Source organism: Pagrus major, chromosome 8 (genome assembly GCF_040436345.1).
Source record: "Pagrus major chromosome 8, Pma_NU_1.0".
Taxonomy (NCBI): Eukaryota; Metazoa; Chordata; class Actinopteri; order Spariformes; family Sparidae; genus Pagrus; species Pagrus major.
Window position 1 is genome coordinate 32121784 of NC_133222.1, and position 22711 is coordinate 32144494.

At 40.9% G+C, this 22711-nt stretch overlaps 1 protein-coding gene across 1 annotated transcript; it reads left to right on the forward strand.

Moving 5' to 3' along the window:
* Nucleotides 1-1811: 1811 nt before the first annotated feature.
* On the forward strand, nucleotides 1812-19500 carry LOC141001509 (probable polypeptide N-acetylgalactosaminyltransferase 8). The gene is made up of 11 exons (XM_073472602.1): nucleotides 1812-1989; nucleotides 5860-6202; nucleotides 6446-6612; nucleotides 7880-8066; nucleotides 16481-16678; nucleotides 16863-16977; nucleotides 18298-18483; nucleotides 18569-18706; nucleotides 18868-18960; nucleotides 19079-19249; nucleotides 19381-19500. The coding sequence occupies exons 1-11, from the start codon at nucleotides 1812-1814 to the stop codon at nucleotides 19498-19500; spliced, it is 1896 nt and encodes a 631-aa protein (XP_073328703.1).
* The last annotated feature ends 3211 nt before the right edge of the window (nucleotides 19501-22711 follow it).

Here is a 22711-nt window from a genome sequence, read left to right on the forward strand (position 1 = left end):
ACCGCGGTGTGACACTTTTTAGTTCTACTCCTTACATTTTCACGCAATTATCTGTACTTTCTACTTCTTACATTTTAAAAATAGCCTCGTTACTCCTATTTCATTTCGGCTTATTTTCATTCCGGCTTGTCATCGTTAAAAAAAAAAGAAAAAAGAAAAGAAAAAACCTAATCAGATAAATCGCGCCATCCGGATAGAGTGAATTTGATTGTGGTTGGATGAGAAGTATAAACATATACCATTCCGACACCCTATTGGTTTGTACACGACCCATCGCCCCTGCACATGACACAAATCACGTCACACTCCAGCAAGGACATAGCAGACTTTATGTATGTAGCCTAGTACGAAGATGTCCGTGGCAGAGACTCAAGAGAACTCGAGCGAAGTGTCCCAACCATGCAACCTCTTGAAACGACCCAGCAGTTGGATGCATACGTGGGGTGCCCAGGACTGTTTAGTGTTGTGTTCATTATGTTCTTAATGTTCTTAAATTGTTACATTTTTTCTCTTCAAAAGGTAACAAAAAGAACCGATAAGAGTACCATTAAAGTACCAGATAAGAGTAGTAGCACCATTAAAATCTCAGGCATGTGGGAGCTGACCAATCAGAGGAGACTGGGTATTTGAAGGGGGGCTTTAAAGAGACAGGAGCTAAAACAGAGAAGCAGTGACCCAAAATAAAATCATGAACCTGAAAGAGGACATAATATGTCTCTGTTAAGTGAATTTCTACACAAAATTGAAAATGTAAAAAAAATAACTTTAGGAAGACATTGCTTCCTGAATGACATATAATGTGAAAGACTACTTATAGCAGCTTTAATTTAAAATACTAAACACAAACCTGTGAGAATGTTGTACAAATACCAGTGTATAAAATGATTTATTTTTGCCACATTCTTACCACATCTCATGGACTTCGATGTGTGCGTCCAGGATGGCCACCACGTCCGCAGTAGCAGCCCTCCATCCAGAGGCCCTGGCGAAAGCGAGGCCTTTCTGCTCGTCGTGCCTCAGTCTTGCGATACGCAGATCTGGGTTCTGCTGCTCAAGCATCTTCACGTAAATGTCAAGGTCCCCCTTCAGGCCAGCACACGAACTCCTGTAAACCAATAATGAAATTGTTATTACGCTTCAGTTTCTGTACAGACTAAACAAACAAGGTATAAAAACGTTAATAAGTAAGATTTAGAGGTGCTTGTAAGTAGATTCTGTTTTTGGACGTAGCCAGGCTGCCTGCTTCCTTTTTGACCGTCTTTGAGCTAAATTAAGCTAACCTGCTGCTGGCTATAGCTTCATCTTTACCATACAAATATGAGAATGCTATCAATCTTCTCATCCTAACTCTTGGCAAGAAAGAAATTAAACATATTCACCAAAATTAAAACAACTGCTTTAAAGGGGCAATATGTAATAATTTTACATTCAAAAATTTTCAACTGAATTGAAAGAAATAACGCTATGATATCTATGTATAGTGTTGCAGAGATATCTACTGCAGTTAGCATGCTAACCAACTAGCCCCAGCCCGTCACATGGTTTATCCGCTTGTCCTGCCTTTCAGCATGTTTGAATAGTCTTGGGTTTGCACAATCTGATATAAAAAAAATAATGAATAATAAAAAATAATGATCAGGACATGGAGATGTAATGTTAGTGCACTGAACAGGAACATAAACTTAAACATGTTTCTTGTGCCTGCTGTCTGGTTGAACCAGTTGGTCGAGTAGGATGAACTCAGCGGGTGCGGGTGTCCTGAGAGGTTTTATTTACTTGCTGGGACTCAGTCAAGTCGGTGTGTTATCAGCATGAGAGCGTTGTTGTTAAAGTGGCCAGTCCTCATATTGGTGGGGATTGGGCTCGTCCTCTTTGTGAGCATCTCTCTAATGAGTAGATATGAGTGCAAAGCGGTTGCCCACAAAGAGCCAGACACACCAAGTCTGAGCAGGAGCTCTTCTGATCTGGAGGCCAGCATCGGCAATCTCTGTGAGTTGAGGCTATCATTCATCTTTCTCCTGTAGAGGATGTAAAAGTTGCTGGGTTTTTTTGTGTTCATGAAGTTTAATTCATTCCTCACTACAAAGGAAGATGAGATGAGATGCCACACCTTTAGTGTTGTTTGTACCTAAACAAAAAACATCATCTTGACTTCAATCATCTTAGACAGGGCACTTTGTTAGTAGAGACACTTGTATTAGGCTTTAAAAAGTGTAAATCAACTCACTTTATGCATGTCAAGCTCAATATCACCAATTTTTAAAAAGTATTATAAAAAAATTGACACGGACAGAGAACTGAATAAGAAAATATTATTCATGTTAATGTAATTAATTCATGTCAACATTTTAAAAAGTTCACATTTTTTCATGAATATCTAAATATAGAAAAGGATTGTCTATCTCTTCAGATTTAGTAGATCTATTGTGTTAATATAATTTAAAAACATAGCCTGTTGCACTCTTTTACTGACCCCGCTGTGCCATCGTATTCTGGAATACATGTCATGTAGTATAAATAGCTCATGGATATTTTCATATTTTAGTTGACTGATGACTATCACACCTTTCACCTGGAGAGGATCAGGTGTGGCAATGATAGAGTGAGAGAAAGAGAGAACTATTTATGCAACTACAGCAACTACATTTTAAAAAGAAAAAAAAAACAAACGTTCAAACCTTTGAAGCATATTCTGTTGCTTGAATATATTGCAAATGTAATATGACAACAATAAGGAACATTGTATTATAAATGATGTGATCTATATCCTCAATTATACTCAAGAATCCTGTGTCACTGACCTTGACATGCACGCAGGGCGGGATTTGGCACAGCCATTCTAGGCACATTCCCTTGTACTCCTTGCCACTAGTAGGCCTAAGATCATCACCTATCTACATGTTTATCATACATTGCGAAAGACTTGAAAAAATATAAAAATCTAAGTGAATCTCAGATCCAAAAATGTATCTGAACATAAACAATGTTAGCTGTACTTTTCCTTTAAATACATGACTAACCAATTGCATATAAACACCTTAAAGGAATAGTTCACTCTAAAATGAAATTCAGTCATTATTGACTCACCCGACTCATCCAGCTGTGAGCGACCGAGCGACACACAAACACAAGAGGGATCTGCCTGCACTAGTGATTTGAAACTTTGAAACTCACAGCAGGATGTAAATACCGGTGTGTATCTATCGCAAGTTCTGTTGATCTTGTCTGGCGCGGCTTCCGTAGTGCAAACGGCTGTGAGGGAGACTTGCGTGCACGCGGGAGCGTGCCTCCAGGCAAATATAGTATAGTGACTGTTTAGGCTGTAAAAATGTACTAAATGATGTCGTTTCGAGTAAACTCTGGATGTCGCCTCTTCAGGACACTTGGATTGCAGCGGACGAGCAGTATGGAGGAATATTACAAAGTTTTTGTGTAGTTTTATGGACCTTTTCATCATGGATTTTTGCATCAGCCCTGCACTTTGAGGAATAAGAAACTACACCGGACTTCTCATCAGCATGAGGGTGTGTCGATAATGACTGAATTTCGTTCTAGAGTGAACTATTTCTTTAAAATAAATTAAGTTATAATATAAACTGTACCTAAATAAAGTAATAAGCATGATAACAATCATGTGCCATTTCAGTCTTTTGTAGTGGAATTTATCCATTTAATCTGGCACTGCATGCAGGTAACCCCAGTAAATGTGATTTCAGTGAATTGACATTGACAAGTCCTGTTGACTACATTTTGTTAGAACAGGAAATAAACACACTGGAGCGTAGGTTTCCCTGATTGCCTGAAGTCCCCCTCAGTTCACTCCACCACTAGTTTGTTAAAGGTTTTATGTGCTGCCAAATATAGAGAATATTAGTATGTGTGTCACCAACTATTTAGACAAAGCTCCTTGATGTGTTTTTGTAATATTGAATAAATGGCTTCCAGTGGAACTTTAGTTTTTTTGAGGTTTGCTGTGTATTAGTAATAGATGAGATCAGCTCTGTAAGGTGGGGGTGGGGACACCAATTATCCTAGCAGCTGTGTTGGTTATGTGTCTAAGTTTAGTCCAGTTTTGATCAGATAGCATGTTGGACTTGGAATCCAAGTGGACCGTGTTCAAAGCCTCCGCTGTAGAGACGGCTGCTAGGAGCTGTGGTCAGAAGGTCATTGGTGCCTGTCGTGGCGGTAACCCAAGAACTCGTTGGTGGACACTGGCAGTGAGGGAGGCCGTCAAGCTGAAGAAGGAGGTCTTTCAGGGACTTTATGGAGCTTCTGAATCCAACTAACACGTCCTCTGAAGTAGAGGTAGAGTCTGGAGAATCGGGGGAATACTCGTGCATATAACTGGCAGAGGCTGCTGGGGTAGTCAAGAAGCTCCCCAGTGACAAGGCGCCAGGGGTGGATGAGATTTGCCCTGAGATGCTGAAGGCTCTGGACATTGTTGGGCTGTCTTGGTTGACATGCCTTTTCATTGTTGCGTGGAGGTTTCGAACAGTACCTTTTGAGTGGCATACTGGGGTGGTGGTTCCCATCTTTAAGAAAGGGGACTGGAGGGTGTGCTCCAGTTACCAGGATATAACACTGCTCAGCCTCCCTGGGAAAGTTTATTCCAGGGTGCTGGAAAGGAAGCTGCAGTCAATTGTTGTTGTTGAACAATTGTGGATTCCATCCTGGTCATGGAACAATGGACCGGCTTGTTACTCTTACGGTCTTGCTGGGAGGGGCACATGGGAGTTTGCGACCGGGTCCCCCTGGGAGTACTGTGGGGGGTACTGGGGGAGTATGGGGTACCAGGCCCTTTGCTACAGGCTATCCAGTCCCTGTATGACCAAAGTGAGAGCTGTATCCGTATACTTGGCACTAAGTCAAGCCTGTTCCCAGTGGGTTTTGAACTTTGCCAGGGTTGTCCCTTGTCTTTGATCCTGTTTGTGATTTTCATGGACAGGATCTCGAGGCGCAGCCATGGTGAGGAAAGTGTCCAGTCACTAATATCTGCAGATGATGTGGTTTTGCTTGCTTCTTCGACCTGTGACCTCGGGATGAGGGTCAGCACCTCTAAGTCTGAGGCCATGGTTCTCTGCTGGAAAATGGTGGATTACCCCCTCCGATTGGGGGGAGAGCTCCTCTCCATGAGAAGTTCATTGGTGATGGGAAAATGAAGCGGGAGATGGACAAGAGGTTTGGTGAGGCATCCGCAGTACAGTGGGTGCTGCTCAGGACCATCGTGGTGAAGAAGGAGCTCAGCCAGAAGGCGAAGCTCTCCATTTACCAGTCTATCTACGTTCCGACCCTCACCTATGGCCACGAGCTGTGGGTAGTGACCGAAAGAGCGAGAACGTGGATACAAGCGGCCGAAATGAGTTTTCTCCGTAGGGTGGCTGGGCTCAGCCCTAGAGATGGGGTAAGGAGTTCGGTCAACCGCGGGGTGCTCGGAGTATAGCTGCTGCTCCTTCATGTCGAAAGGAGCCAGTTTAGGGGGTTCAGGCATCTTGTTAGGACACCTCAATCATTTGCAGATCATTTTCAATCTATATCCAATTGAAACAAGTACAAAAACAAGATATTCAATGTTCAAACCAATAAATCTTATTGTTTATGTAAGTACACACTCATTATGAATTTAAAGCCTGAAATATGCAAAGTGAGAAGAACCACAGCATCCCAACTCTTTTTGAATCAGGACTGCAGTATCAATCAAGAGAATGTTTCATCTCAAGGAAAAAGGTTCTATTTAAATTTAGAAAACAATTTCTTGACTATTATTTTTTTCATCTAGTCTAGTTTTCGTGCAAAAACTTATCTTGCCTCTGGCTCATTTTGCTCTCTCCCTGTCATTCTTGATCTCTCACATTTGTCCAGACAATGTACTCAAAACTTTTGAGAAAGAGCAAGATACCATGCAGAAAATGCTGGAAGTCGAAAGAGAGGAACACAGAAAAGCTGCAGAACAGCCACCAGCCAAAAAGGAACCAGAGCAGAAAGAAAAACCTGAAGCAGAGATCCAGGACCAAAAGGAGGCGCCCAAAGAGAAAAAGTTCAAGAAAGTGTTCCCCCACTCTCCCCTTTTTATTAACTGGGGGGGAAATCTGACTGAGGAAGAACAAAAAGAGGCAGAGGGTTTGTTTCAGAAGTATGGATACAATGTTTTTCTGAGCGATCGCCTTCCTCTCGATCGGGCTCTTCCGGATACCAGAGATCCAAGGTACGATTTTCATGGTCTTTGCATGTGATGTCAGACTTGTCATTCTACTTCATACAAAGAGAGCGATTAAAGAAACTATTTCTTATGGACACCACCCAGTTCATTGTTTGCCAAGTATATCCATCGTCTTTCTGGTTCACATGGTTTGTCTTTTGATAAAGCATTCACACAGCAGACTGGTGTTAAAGACTAAAGACTGGTGGTTATTTTTCCTAAAAAATTATCTTGTTTCTGAATGAATAGGTGTTTGGAAAAAAGTTACCCGACGGACCTGCCAAGTATCGGAGTGGTGCTGATCTACCTGGACGAGGCCCTGTCTGTCATCAAAAGAGCCCTACGCAGCATCATCGACCGCACCCCTAAAAACCTATTGAAGGAGATAATAATGGTGGATGACAACAGCTCAAATGGTTGGTTACCAAAGGATCAGATTTTGCACCAAGATGATCTAACATGCTAATAGGCAGGACAAGTCAATAAACCGCATGACGGGCTGGGGCTAATTGGTTTGTTGAGAGGATTGATGGCATTCTAATATTTGTATGGTAAAGATGAAGCTATAGCCAGCAGCAGGTTAGCTTAATTTAGCTTAAAGACGGTCAAAAAGGAAGCAGGCAGCCTGGCTACATCCAAAAACAGAATCTACTTACAAGCGCCTCTAAATCTTACTTATTAATATTTTTATACCTTGTTTGTTTAGTCTGCACAGAAACTGAAGCATAATAACAATTTCATTATTGGTTTACAGGAGTTCGTGTGCTGGCCTATTTCTTTGACAGGCAATGCAACTTCTTGAAATCTGCGGTTGTTGCCTGCTTGCCAGGATATAAAGTGTTTTTCAGTGTGCCTTAGAGGTGCCAGGAGGTGGATTTTGTGCCAGGCTGGTTGTTTCTCCTTGTTTCTGGTCTTCATGCTAAGCTAAGCATGCTAAGTAGTGCTGGCGATATGACATGACATGAGAGTGGTATCTTTCTTCTCATTTAACTCTCAGCAAGAAAGGTAATAAGCATATATCAACAAAAAGTTGAGTTTTGTTCATCCTAACTTGGAGACATGGGTGAATGAAACGTTCCTCTTGTTTCAGATCCCCTCACCCTGCCCTTGTGGGTTCTCCCTCCACTGTCATTGTCTTCCCCCGTCCTGATTACTTTCACCTGTTCCCTATTACCTGGTCCTTCTGGTGTGTATATATAGTCCCTGTGTTTCCCCTGTCAGTTGCCAGTTTGTCTTTTGTCTCTGTACTAAGCGTTCCAGCCTTGTTCCCAGTGATTAAGTGTTTTGTGGTTTTTGACTCCTGCCTGTTTTTCCTCGACCCCGTCTCTGCCTAACCCCTGCCGGATTTGTTTGCCTTCGCTGACTGACCTCCTGTGTACCAAACCTTACTAAGTAAAAGACTTTTTACTTTATCTGAACTGTGTCAAGTCGTGCTTTTGAGTCCATACAATTGTCATCACCCAGTCGTGATAGTAATCAGTTCATTATCACTAACTACGATTTCAAATCTGACACATGACAACATACTGGACTGTGAGGCATGTATATGATCAGAACTGTCCCTTAACATGCTTAGTGTGTGCTTGGCATTCTGGGTAACCAGTGTAGAAACTGGTAGCCTTTCTGTCGAGCCTTTTCTCCCCTTATATCAAAATATATGCCCACATTCTTTTTTCAATTCAGAGGACCTGAAGGGGGACCTTGACATTTACGTGAAGATGCTTGAGCAGCAGAACCCAGATCTGCGTATCGCAAGAGTGAGGCACGACGAGCAGAAAGGCCTCGCTTTCGCCAGGGCCTCTGGATGGAGGGCTGCTACTGCGGACGTGGTGGCCATCCTGGACGCACACATCGAAGTCCATGAGATGTGGTAAGAATGTGGCAAAAATAAATCATTTTATACACTGGTATTTGTACAACATTCTCACAGGTTTGTGTTTAGTATTTGAAATTAAAGCTGCTATAAGTAGACTTTCACATTATATGTCATTCAGGAAGCAATGTCTTCCTAAAATTATTTTTTTTACATTTTCAATTTTGTGTAGAAATTCACTTAACAGAGACATATTATGTCCTCTTTCAGGTTCATGATTTTATTTTGGGTCACTGCTTCTCTGTTTTAGCTCCTGTCTCTTTAAAGCCCCCCTTCAAATACCAAGTCTCCTCTGATTGGTCAGCTCCCACATGCCTGAGATTTTAATGGTGCTACTACTCTTATCTGGTACTTTAATGGTACTCTTATCGGTTCTTTTTGTTACCTTTTGAAGAGAAAAAATGTAACAATTTAAGAACATTAAGAACATAATGAACAATTGATTTATTTTCTTGTACTCTATATAAACATTCTTGAATACTGAGTCAGCACTATTTTGAACAAATAACTATTACAGAGTCGAAATATATATATATCTTAACGATTAATGGACGCATGTTATGACCCTTGGCCAGAGGTGTCAAAAGTATTCACATTCATTACTCAGGTAGAAGTATAGATACTAGGGTTTAAAAAAGACTTCTGTAGAAGTTGAAGTATCAACTCAAGCTTTTTACTCAAGTAAAAGTGTAAAAGTACTGGTTTCAAAACTACTTAAAGTGTAAAAGTAAAAGTAATGTAAGGGAAAAAAATGCCATTAAGGACAAAAGCTTAGGCCGTGCCACAGGGGCCTATAGCGCACTACCCCACCTCCCCAAAAAAACATTTTTCTAGGGCCATAATGACTATAATGTTATATTAAAATGTTAATGTTGAAAAATTTGGGATGCACTAGGCTACCTGTTTCAGCCTCATATATGCCCATTGAAAATGAACGCATTTTAGTACAATGCAAATACATTAAAGAACCATATATGTGTACTACTGAGCATTAACATGTGTTTCATGGAGCGGAAGATATGATGACTAGTTGCCTATAAGTACTGTAATGGTGCAAAACGTCAAACTTCGGGGGGGCGCTATGGAGCACCGGGAGGAGTAGACGCAGCCCCCAACTGCTCCGAGAAAATGTGACTTTAAAATAGTTTTTATACTGTACAAGCTGCACATTGCCAGTCCGAGATAATTCATAACGAACTTTGAAAACAGTCTGACTTAATTTGTCGGCTTTTAACCGAGCACGATGTCAAATACTCGTCCAAAGCAAGAGTCTGCGAGGGGAGGCCGCAAAGCACCGCCTCTTCCTGAGCCGACTGTCCCGACAACAGAGGAGGCTAATGCTACTAGCGCTCTTGATGCTACAATGCTGCAGTCTATGATGGACTCGTTGAAAAGTGATATATTCGGGAAGATTGATGCCCTATCTACGTGCCTGCGCTCAGAAATAACCTCCGTGAGACAAGAGCTGAGAAACTCCATTGAACCTCTCCAACGAACAGTGGAAGCTCATGAAGTGACGGTACAGGAACTTGAGCGCACGGCCACTGACCACAGTTCCCGTTTAAACGAGTTGGAAGCTACTGTTAGCATGCTAACTACACAAGTGAAGCGCCTGGATGACCGATGTGAGGACCTTGAAGGCAGATCTAGGAGGAATAACATACGCGTGTTGGGTGTACCAGAGGGACTGGAGGGTCCCCGTGCCACTGATTTTATTGCTGAACTACTTCAGGAATTACTTGGACTGACTGAGAAGCCCCTGCTTGACCGCGCTCACCGAGCCTTGCGAGAGAAACCACAGGATGGGGACCAGCCTCGGCCATTCATTGCACGGGTACACTTCTTCCATGTCCGGACCCGGATTTTACAGCGGGCTGGGGAAACCTCCCCCCTTCTCTACAAAGGCAGGAGGATCTCTGTGTTCCCCGACTATACGTCCTCCGTGGCCAAGAAGCGAGCGGCGTTTGGTGCAATAAAGCGCAACCTGCGCTCCTACCCGGACGTGAAGTTTGGTCTCCTCTTCCCGGCTACACTCAGAATCACTATGCCAGACGGGATATCTCACAGGTTTGAAGACCCTGCTAAGGCTACTGACTTTGTGAACAAGAACTGTAAGTAGATAGTCCCTCTTACAATGTAAGACGAGTACACAGGAACTTGTTTCAACCACACTGTTTACATTAATGGGGACTACATTCACCAGGTCCCTTGTTCAGTGCACCTGCTGCTTTAATTACAGGCCCTACTTGGTTGCATTATGAAGGCTTGTTTATTCTCAACATGTCACAGTTTATCTCGGGTAGCAATACTGAGTTTCTGTTTGAGCTACCATGGAGCGTTTTGGATTGCTTGTGTTCAAGGAGTTTGTGGCACGCATCTCAGTTGGGGAGATGCTGGTGCTGGTGGGTGGGCTTGGGTGGGTTTTGTGTGTTTTGTTTTTTGGTCTGTTTTTCCATCTGTTTTGTTCTCCACATGTTTTTCATCCCTCCGTTGGTTGTAATATTAGTTACTGCAACTTCTCAACCCACTGCAAGGTTGGTCTGTCTGCTAATGTCACTGATATGTTTCTCATCCCTTGTTGATTCCAAATGGTCCGGCCTAACTTAACTCAGCACTCTGAGGGAAATTCGGTTAAGTTTGTTAGCTGGAATTGCAAAGGACTGAATTCCCCGGTAAAACGCAGTAGGGTTATGCACCATCTAGAGCACTTGGGGGCTCAGGTAATTTTTTTACAAGAAACACACTTGAAACCATCTGTCCATCCAAGAATTAAAAATAGGTGGATTGGCCATGCCTATTATTCTTCATTCCACACCAAGTCTAGAGGAGTTGCAATTTTGATGCACAAATCAATTCCTTTTACATGTTCAAATGTAGTCTCTGATCCAAATGGCAGATACTTGATTGTTACTGGCAGGATATATGATACCCCGGTTTTATTAGTGAATGTTTATGCCCCCAATTGGGATAATGCAGATTTTTTTAAGCAGCTCTTTTCTAAGTTTCCAGATATGTCCTCACACACTCTCATTTTGGGAGGTGACTTTAATTGTTGGCTCAGTCCAGAGCTGGATCGCTCTTCCACAAAGATCACCTCACTCTCAAAATCTGCTAGGACAATTAAAGCCTTCATGAAGGGGTTTTCCATCTCAGATCCTTGGCGTTTTTTTAACCCTACTGGTAAAATGTACTCCTTCTTCTCACATGTACACCATACATTTACTCGAATAGACTACTTCTTAGTAGATAACAGACTCCTCCCTTCTGTTAACTCATCTTCATATGGAGCTATGGTAATTTCTGACCACTCTCCTGTCATTTTGAGTATTCGATTTAAGAGTTCTGTCCAACCACGAACCCCATGGCGTCTCAATGTGCGTTTGCTATCAGATGAAAAATTTGTAGACATGATTTCCAACCAAATTGATTTGTTTTTAAGTATAAATAAGACTCCCGAAATATCTGCATCTGTATTGTGGGAAACTTTAAAAGCTTATATTAGAGGGCATATCATTTCCTTTGCCAGTCATGAGAAAAAACAAAAACAGGAAAAATTAGCTGAATTAACAAACCGTATTACCCTGTTGGATAGTCTGTACGCTACGTCACCAACCCCGGATGTGTATAAAGAACGCCTTTCCCTACAATCACAGTTCAATACTTTGACCGCAGACCATGCTGCTGAACTGATCCTTAAGTCTAGGAGTAATTACTATGAACAAGGAGACAAGGCTGGTAGATTGCTCGCTCATCAACTACGTCAGACTGCTTCTTCCCATCAGATCTCCCAAATCCGAACGTCCTCAGATATTACAATTGACCCGGAAAAAATTAATGAAGAATTTAAGAATTTTTATGCTTCTCTATACACTTCTGAATCCAGTTCTGACACAGAGGACTTTGACAACTTTTTTGCCACACTTGAAATCCCTCAGGTACAACCTGACATGGTTGAACAGTTGGAGGAACCAATAAGTGTTATTGAACTTTCTGCTGCTATTGCAGCCATGCAAAGTGGCAAATGCCCAGGGCCAGACGGCTATCCAGTAGAGTTTTATAAGAAATTTTGTCATAAACTGGCCCCTCTTTTAATAGATATGTACAATGACTCTTTCGAGTCTCTTAACCTGCCCCCAACGCTCAATCAAGCCTCTATCTCTCTCATTTTAAAAAAGAATAAGGACCCTCTTGCCTGCACCTCTTACCGACCAATTAGTCTACTTAATGTTGATTTTAAATTGCTGTCTAAAATGCTAGCCTTACGTTTGGAATCCGTCTTGCCAACCATTATCTCCCCTGATCAAACTGGATTCATTAAAAATCGGCATTCTTTTTATAATTTGAGACAGCTCTTTAATACAGTTTATCAAGCTTCTGTGTCATTTATGCCAGAGGCTGTGATTTCTTTGGATGCCGATAAGGCGTTTGATCGGGTAGAGTGGAGATATCTTTTTTATACGCTAGAAAAATTTGGTCTCGGTAGAAACTTCACGTCATGGGTGAAATTACTGTACTCTTCCCCTCAAGCTTCAGTGAGAACAAATAACACCCAGTCAGCATATTTCCCTCTGCATCGATCAACGCGGCAGGGATGTCCCCTGAGCCCTCTTTTATTTGCTTTGGCCATCGAGCCTCTTGCTGTCGCGCTCCGTCATAGCCCCCACATTACAGGCATTTTCAGGAATGGGGTAGAGCGAAGAGTTTCTCTTTATGCTGATGACCTCCTCCTTTATATTTCTAATTTCTCAACGTCCGTCCCTGCAGCTCTCTCTATTTTTGATTCATTTGGCACTATATCTGGCTATAAATTGAATTTCGGTAAGAGTGAACTATTTCCTGTTAATAAAGCAGCAAATGATTTTCCATTGCAAAGTTTACCATTTAAAGTTGCAAAGCACAGCTTCACTTATCTAGGGGTTCAGGTAACTGACAAATTCAAAGACCTGTATAAGGCCAATTTTATCCCCCTTCTCAAACGTATACAGGAGGACTTCGACCGTTGGTCAATGCTTAAATTGTCTTTAGTTGCCCGTATTAACTCAGTGAAAATGAACACTCTCCCGAAATTTTTATATTTATTCCAGTGTGTACCTGTCTTTCTCCCCCAGACCTTCTTTCGCAGAATTGACGCCACTATCTCAGAATTCATATGGAGTAAAAAAAACCCAAGGATACGCAGGCAGTTCCTTCAGAGACCAAAGGCATTAGGTGGAATGGCCTTGCCAAACCTGAGATTTTATTATTGGGCCTCCCATCTTAGAATTTTACAACTCTGGCTGCAATCTGACTCGCATCACTCCATGCCCGCCTGGCTCAAATTGGAAGCTGACTCCTGCCATCCAGTGTCCTTAGCAGCATTAGTTCATTCTCCTGTTAAGAGTCCCTCTTCAAGTTACACGAAAAATGTAATAGTTAAAACTTCTTTGAGAATCTGGAATCAATTCAGGCGTTATTTCGGCCTTCAGACCTATTCAATATTGGCTCCAATAACAGCAAATTATGCCTTTCCCCCATCCTTGGTAGATGGTGCATTTGCAGTCTGGTCTAGCCTAGGTATTAAATCATTCAAAGATCTGTACATTGACAACAGCTTTGCATCTTTCCAACAGTTGGCTGAAAAGTTTTCCCTTCCCAAACAACATTTTTTCAGGTATCTCCAGATTCGCAGTTTTGTTAGTAGCAGATTTCCTCAGTTTCCCAGCCTACCCGCTGAATCACCATTGGATACACTTCTTAAGCCAGTACCTGCTCTTAAAGGAATGATGTCGCATAATTACACTCAGATCCATTCCTTACATTTGACTTCCTTAAATTCCATTAAGTCAATCTGGGAGGCGGATCTTGGAGAGGAGATTACTGAGGAACTCTGGGAGGAGGCTCTTGATAAAGTACATAAATCATCTATTTGCGCAAAACATGGACTGATCCAGTGTAAAGTCGTGCATCGCACCCACCTTACAAAGGTTAGGCTTTCTCGAATCTATAAAGATGTGGACCCAACATGTGACAGATGTCACCAAGCTCCAGCAAGTCATGTTCACATGTTTTGGTCTTGCTCTGCTTTGATATCTTATTGGGAGGAAATCTTCAGTTCAATGTCCAAGGTCACTGGGAAGCTTATCAAACCAGCTGCTGTGACTGCACTGTTTGGTGTATCCTTACCTACGATGCCGTTCTCCTCCTTAGAGAAAACCTTTATTGCCTTTGTTACCCTCCTGGCCAGACGCTTGATACTGTTGAAATGGAAATCCTCTACTGCCCCATCACATACAGTAGGGATAAGAGAAATCCTTAATTGTGTCAAGCTGGAAAAAATCAGGTGCATAAAGAATGGTTCCCTGAGGAAATTTAACAAGATGTGGGACCCCTTTCTTAAATATGTACAAGAATTGGACTTCAGAGAGACCCCGAGTGACTGATCAAGTAACTTACCTGCAGTATTTACAAATGAATGAGTGACAGACCAACCAACTATAAAATTGCATTACCAATATGTATCCACTTATTATTTACCTTTTTTTTTTTTTTTTTGTGGTTAATTTAGTCTGATTCTGTTTGTTTTATTGTTCTCATTAGGTATCCTTTGCTTCTTGTCCTGTCTTAGTTTTGTATTGTTTTGTTTTGGTCTGAATATACACCTTTGCTCTGTCATTATTGCACTGTTTATAGACCACTCTATTGTTATTGTCGCTGTTTATTTGCTCATCTGAAAATGTTAATAAACAGATTGGGAAAAAAAAAAAAAAAAAAAAAAAACGTCAAACTTCAGAGGCATGCTATCAATAACCTTTACTGGAATGTAAATTACATTCAAGCTTAGCTGCAGGAATCTGTGAGGGCAACGGATGTAAGATAACAAAACTGGACAAGAAAATTGGTGTACCCAGGGCAGGCTTAGTAACAATTACCCTTGTATGGTTGTCTATATACAGTATACATTAGTGCTGTCAAAATGAATGATTAATCCAAGTGATTAATTAAAAAATAAATAAATAAATAAAAACAACCCAGATTAATCCTGATTGATACCTTCCTTATTGATAACTTCCTGGTATGTACTATGCTCAATTCTATAGCTAATGGCAACAATGTAAAAATTTAACTAGAAGATGTAACAAACACTTTGGACTCAATCCTGTATGTACAACAACAGGGTACTCTACATCAGGATCTACATCAGTTAAGCACAGAACATACAACAAAGAGTTACCAATAGGCTTTGTTCAGCCGCAAAAGCAGCTGGTTCACAAAGTTCTTTGAGCCAATGCATGCTCTTCTTAGCCTGAAGATCAGCCCTGCAACACTAAACAGTCTTTCACTGGCTGCTGAGGCAGGGAGTGCCGTATTAAGCGATAGCTGGCACACAGCTGGGAAGGGCTCAGTACCTCTACCGTGTCTCCTGGGCACCCCACGTACGCATCCAACTGCTGGGTCGTTTCAAGAGGTTGCATGGTTGGGACACTTCGCTCGAGTTCTCTTGAGTCTCTGCCACGGACATCTTCGTACTAGGCTACATACATAAAGTCTGCTATGTCCTTGCTGGAGTGTGACGTGATTTGTGTCATGTGCAGGGGCGATGGATCGTGTACAAACCAATAGGGTGTCGGAATGGTATATGTTTATACTTCTCATCCAACCACAATCAAATTCACTCTATCCGGATGGCGCGATTTATCTGATTAGGTTTTTTCTTTTCTTTTTTTTTTTTTTAACGATGACAAGCCGGAATGAAAATAAGCCAAAATGAAATAGGAGTAACGAGGCTATTTTTAAAATGTAAGAAGTAGAAAGTACAGATAATTGCGTGAAAAAGTAAGGAGTAGAAGTAAAAAGTTGGCTGAAAAATAATTACTCCAGTAAAGTATAGATACCCAAAATTTCTACTTAAGACACCTCTGCCCTCGGCCCACTCCGTACTTTGGAAATCAGGAAGCGATGCAGCAGTAACGTTGTGGATGGCAGCAGAAACAATCCTCCTTGAGCAGAAATGAATAAAGAAAAGTGTCAGCTTCAAAGCCATGCCAGAGTTATTTGCATTTACTGTCGATGTGAACTGAGTTACCACCGGAGTACGTCGAGTCTCAAAGACCACTTGCTGGCCGAGCACACAGCTGATGCAGAGAGCCCTCCTCCCCCTCGCTAATGGGTGGCTACAGCTTGCAGGCCGACTAACATTGTTTAGTTGCAGTAACCTTTACAAGTGTAAAGTTGGACACTACATTGTGTGAGTATTACTAAGGAATGTTACATTCAGGTCACTATGTCCATCTGTTGTTGCTTGTTGGGCTTGAGTTAATGACACTTTGTGAATGACACATAACAAAAAACCCTACTGTCTGTCTGGGGTTTTAAATTAAGGAAGTTTATTGCAGTGATGTGTGAACAGCCTCTCCTCTCTTCCCCTCATGCAGGGCCGAACCTATGCTGACACAGATCAAAGCTGACCGAACAACGGTGGTTTCTCCTGTGTTTGACCTAGTCAGCTATGAAGAACTCAAGGTTATTCCATACCTTGCAAAAGCACACGCCTTTGACTGGAATTTATGGTGCATGTATCATGATTTTTCACCAGAGTATTACAAACTCAACGACGGCTCATTGCCTGGAAAGTAAGTGAAATCAATCAGTCTTGTTGTAATCTACATGCGTCAAATAAATATAACGGCCTGGTTTTATTAATTGTATCTTGGATGAGGTATTTCTAATAATTTAACAGCTTCACTTGTATGGCAATGCTGTTGTACAGTGTGTTTTCAATGAGACAGTAATACCAGTTCTCCTCCATCACCTCAGGAGTCCATCCGTCATGGGAATCCTCGTCGCTGAAAGGAAGTTTCTTGGAGAAATTGGACTCCTCGATGAAGGAATGAAAGTTTACGGCGGAGAAAATGTTGAGCTGGGAATTCGTGTGAGTTGACTTCACCATCCAACATCAAATCCTAAAGCTGATAACAGTATGACAGGCCAAAGAATGAAGAGTACAGATCCTGGTTTCAGTACAATCCTGTCACATTTTGGAACTGTTTACCTCTAAATCAGACGGAGGATAAAAGGACTGCTGCTGTCATATCTTGCTAAGCGGTCTCATAGTATTATAAACTACCATTAGCTGCTAGAGCTGTTTAAAAGTCATTAACTACACAAATGAAACCAAGGAGTAATAAAATCGCTTAAAGAAATGAGTCTGACACTTTTGGAAATACTGTAGGCTCATTTACTTCCTTGCCGAAAGATGGATGAGATTGACGACAGTTTAATGTCTGTTTGGTAAATATGAAGCTACAGCTAGCAGGCAGTTAGCTTACTTAGCATTAAGACTGTGAACAGATGTAAACAGCTAGCCTGACTCTGTCCAAAGGTAACAAAATCCACCTACCAGCACCTCCAAAGTTTACTATTCAACATGTTACAGTTTGCTCAAAGTGTACATAAATCCAAAGTTGTCTAGGAGCAACAAATTCCTGATGTGTTTGTTGGTACCATGGCGAATTTAATATTTTTAGAATTATGAAGGTTTATTAAACGTAAGTAATTTATGGGGCAGCAGCAGGATTCTTCTAGGAGGAGATGGGGCCCTCTGAACACTGTTAAAGGAGACCTATTTTTATACTTTTTTGTTATTTTCCTTTCCTTCAGTGTTTTACAAACATTCTTGTGTATGATCTTGAAAGTTAAAAAGGTTGAAGTCCACACCAACAGAAGCTCCTCTCTCCCACAGAAAACACTGCTCCTGAAACGACTCGACAGTAGTCCCACCTTTAATTCCGTGACTTTGTGACATCACACTACGTCACAGAGTAACACGTCTGCATAATTTATTCTAAGCGGCTAGCTTAGCATGTAAGGATTGATTTAGAGCAGCTGCTCTGTTGTTGGCTGTGCTGGATCAGCCATGGCTGAGCTGACCAATCAGAGCAGACTGGTTATTGGGGTGGTGGGGTGCTTTAAAGAGACAGGAGGGGGAATAAAGTGCTGCTGCACTGGACAGTATGAGAAGACTGATGTGTTTTTTGAGCACTATTTCATGTAAACCTATTCTAGTAGTAACTCACAATAACATTTTTAACCTGAAAATGAGCATAATATGTGTCCTGTAAATGTGTATATGATAGGGCAGGACTGCCCCCAGATAGTCGACACAGAAGAAGCTCTTAGCTACTGTTAATTTTTTAAGACTGTTAGTGAAGTATAAAGTTTGGGTTGTTTATTTATGTTTTTGCTCAAATAGGTGTGGACATGTGGAGGCAGTGTTGAAGTAGTTCCGTGCTCCAAGATTGCCCACATCGCAAGATTTCATAAGCCGTACGTACCTGACCTGGACGCTGCCATGAAGAGAAACGCCCTGAGGGTAGCAGAAGTCTGGATGGATGAATACAAACACAACGTCAACTTAGCCTGGAGCTTGCCACTTGAGGTACTTAAATTTAGTCAAGAAGAACAAGAATAATTTATAGTTATTTAGTTATGAGTGCATTTTATCATGTTCTTTGCCTCTGCAGAATCATGGAATTGACATTGGGGATGTCTCCGAGAGGAAAAAACTCAGAGAGAGGTTGAACTGTAAACCTTTCAAATGGTACCTGGAAAATGTGTATCCCAAGTTAGATCCCTGGGACAACCTACTTGGCTATGGAGGAGTAAGTTTAGTTTTCTCTAGTGCTTTGTAAGTGTGGTACTGCAGGGTGTGTGCTACATATTGCCACACTAAACTGTGTGTTGTGATTATTGACTCCCCCTGCCACAGTGGTTGAGCAAGTTTCAATGGATTTGACAAAATAATTAACTTCCCACTTTACAGATGAAGAATCTTGATGCTGACATGTGTCTAGACCAAGGCCCAGTGCCAGGTCACACACCCATCGCCTATCATTGCCACATCTATGGACCTCAGGTAAGTAACTAAATGTGGTTGCCAAGTTTAATGATTATAGTCTCTGGAAAGTTAATCAAAATATAGTTTTCCCTGTTGTGCCCAAACTACTTGCTGAACGTTTTCTTTAATATTTTAGTACGCTTATTACCTTGTGACTGGTGAGCTGTACATCGGCGGCATCAAGTCCCACAAACACAATGACACCCGCTGCGTAACTGACATCGGCAATAAAGAAACCGAGCCTGGTCTTTTCAACTGCAAAGAGGCTATGCAGAAAGGAATGGGGATTTACTGGGACTTCACTCAGGTACAACGACACACTGAACTTAGAGGGTGGATGAGTTTAGGGTGACTCGTATAGCTCAAAACATCACCTGTCTGAATATTGTATGATGACAGAATGAACCAGCACTCTTGACAACCTTTCTCTTTCCCCAGGGCAAAGAACTGAAGAACAAAGAGACAAAAAGATGCCTGGAGATAAAAGACAAAAAACTTATAGTACAGGAATGCTCTGGCCAAAGATGGGAAATCCAAAACGTAATCAAAGCTTTTTAAAGTGTTTTTGTGTGTGGAGCCAACAAGAAGTGCACTTCTCTGCTCATAGGTCAGTAGATACTAACACCTGAGTGTGTGAAATGCTGTGACTCCTATAATTATTTAAGTCTGTTCTGTTTAGGATGGAAAAAGTGAGTGATTGATTTTAAAAATGTATGTGAAATTTATTGATTTTCCCAAAAATCATCAATTTGGATACAACATGTTATGGATGGACATTAAACATTAAGTATTTCTTATTCGTACTATTTATTAATCTGCCTTTTTGGATTAGCTGCATAATTACTTTTTGGACCAGGTGACTCAAAAATTCCAAGGTTTTCTATTTAAAAATGAGAAAATTGTTTCAAGATCCAAATCTATACATTTAATTGACTGATTAAATATGATTTTTGTACCTACTGTGCTTGTTAGATTGAATATATAAAAGGGCAACTCTTAAAGTGATTTGATCATCTAACAATTTGGGAATAACATCAGATTACTGGATTTTAATAAGAGAACACTAAAACCAGGAGTCTGCTTTTCTTACATCATTAAATTAATGTGGGCTCTAATCTGTTATATTTCAGACGTTTATCACCAATTATAGTCAATCCATTCATAAAAGCTAATGCAAGTTTAGCCTACATTTTCTTCATGTTAAAACCTGGGGCATAGCATAGCATAGGCTAACCCTAACTCTAAGCCTAACCCTAATTCATACCCAAGACAAATAGCTGGCGGTTTGGACTGAACGCATTAAGACCAGTGTTTTCACCGCTACCACAGGAGCTTCGGACCAGGACGGGCAGGGGCTAGCTGGTTAGCATAACGGCTCATTCTTCACATTCTGTTGATCATTGTTTTTTAAGCATTTTCAACTAAAATTCTTACATATTGCCCCTTTAAATAAAGTTTGGCTACACAGAATTATCCCCATTGCAGCAGTGGTCTTAAAACAATAAATTCTATCAGTAAGATGTATTGCTATGACTGTTTTGGAGCAAATGAAATAGTTCTGTAACAGTTGCCCAACTATGCAAATGTTGCTACTTTTGGAAGTAATACTATGCAATACTTTGTTGCTGTTAGATGAAAATCAGGTTTGAAAATATACATTTGTTTTTGTAATCTACTTGTACATTAGTATGCCCTATCATCTGTTACAGAAGTAGCCTTCAAGCAGAGACAGACAGTAAGGCAAATCATAAGGTGAAGGAAACAAAGGCCTAAATGAAGTGAAGGCCAATGAAGGTATAAAAACAGTAAATTGAGAAAACAATGAGAGAGTTAATAGATTTAGGAAGATAAGATCAGTGTGCATTTCTGACATTCAGCAGGAATATGGCCTTCTACAACGACTCTTCAGTGGGTGATGGGGTGTCTGACGGTTTAAAGCTACTGTACTATTTAATCAAATTATCAAAAACGTGTTGTTTTGTGTCGAAGAGTCAGCTTGTTCAAAGGCACGTTAACTTATTTGTTTAACAGCACTATCTATTTGCATTTGAAAATAACTATGGTCTTTGTCTTAAGTTTTGTTATATAAATTACAGCGACACATCTAATGACTGATCGGCCAGTCCTGTGCAATATACAAAAAACATACACAGTTGTACTTACAAAATTGCATTGATGTATCTATAAAAAAGGTCATATATTGTCTTTTGTCTTGGATCTTAAGTTTGAGAATCTTTACTTTTTTAACAGTTATTGATGGGTGGTTTTTCAGTGTCCTGGTATCAATGGCTAACACATTTTTCTGCTTGTGTAGAAAAACCTTTTGAGGGACTGTGAAGTTTTTAAGTGTGTGTGCTGTGTAATATTTTATTATTATCAGTGTATAAAGGATGTTGGTGCTTTCTAAAATCTTGTTGAACGATACAACATAAGAACCATTCACCTTAGTCTCTTGTGCTCATGTTATTTTCTTTGCAGAACGGGTCAACTCAGGGTCAACAAAGTTTACTTTTATTGTGCTGAAAGAGGCCTATGTTATATTTTTATCAAACATTGTTTGTTATAACCATTTGGAAATAAACTTGTGAAACTGGTTGATGTTTGAATTCTTCTTGTCTAGCATGGTGTTATAGAACAAGTCATGCTTGTGATCACCGTTTGTACCACAAGGCGAGAGCAAGTCTGCAGAGGCGTCGCAACACAGAGAGTGAGAGACAAAGTCAGGACAATGGGGGTAAGCTATGCTAGGTGTAGCAGAGGAATGCTAACCACAGTATAAGCACTAACACAACACTGTACTGGTAAAAGTCCTGTGTTGAACATGTTAATTGAGATAAGTATACAATGTAAGGCATAATGAGTAAAAATGTACTTAAAATACTAGATGTAAAAGTAGGCTACTCAGTGCAGAAAAACATATATTACTGTTATAAATCAAATCAAATCAAATTTTATTTATATAGCCCAAAATCACAATCACATTGCCTCAATGGGCTTTACAGTCTGTACAGTGAACGACATCCTCTGTCCTTAGACCCTCGATTCGAGTGAGGAAAAACTTGCCATCTTGATGGAAAAAAGGCCCTTTTAACAGGGGGGGGGAAAAAAGACGATGGAAGAAACCTCAGGAAGAGCCACAGAGGAGGGATCCCTCTTCCAGGACAGACAGTCATGCAATAGATGTCGCATGTACAGAAAGAACAGCAAATCACAGTTTACAGGTTGCATTGACAGAAAATCTGATACAAATTATATATGTAAAGTATGTGGATCCAGGAGACGACTGAGCAGGACAAGGCATCGCCAGGTGGTGCCGAGCCACACAACCTCCTGTCCACCGTGGTGACCTGGAAGAGGGCAGGCCACACAGGATAATTAGTAATAGATAAAGAGATCAGAGTGAGGAGGCCTCAAAATTTACAGGAATACAGTATTATACATTATTATTATTATTATTACAGGAGGAGTAGAGCTGGTCTGCACTGCGGTGGGATCCATAATAACGCCTTACTCCACACTCTTCTGTTTATGTCAGTTACATGGCGATGGTGCAACAGAACTACACACCTGTAAAATGATTGGCTGTTCCTGTATCACTTGTAGCTGGCTCCACTATCAAGGGATATGACATATAGTGGGTAGTAGTGGTGTGGACTCGAGTCACATGACTTGGACTGGAGTCAGACTCAAGTCACAAATTTGATTACTTTAGACTCGACTTGACTATATCATAAAAGACTTACAACTCAACTTGGACTTTAACACAAAT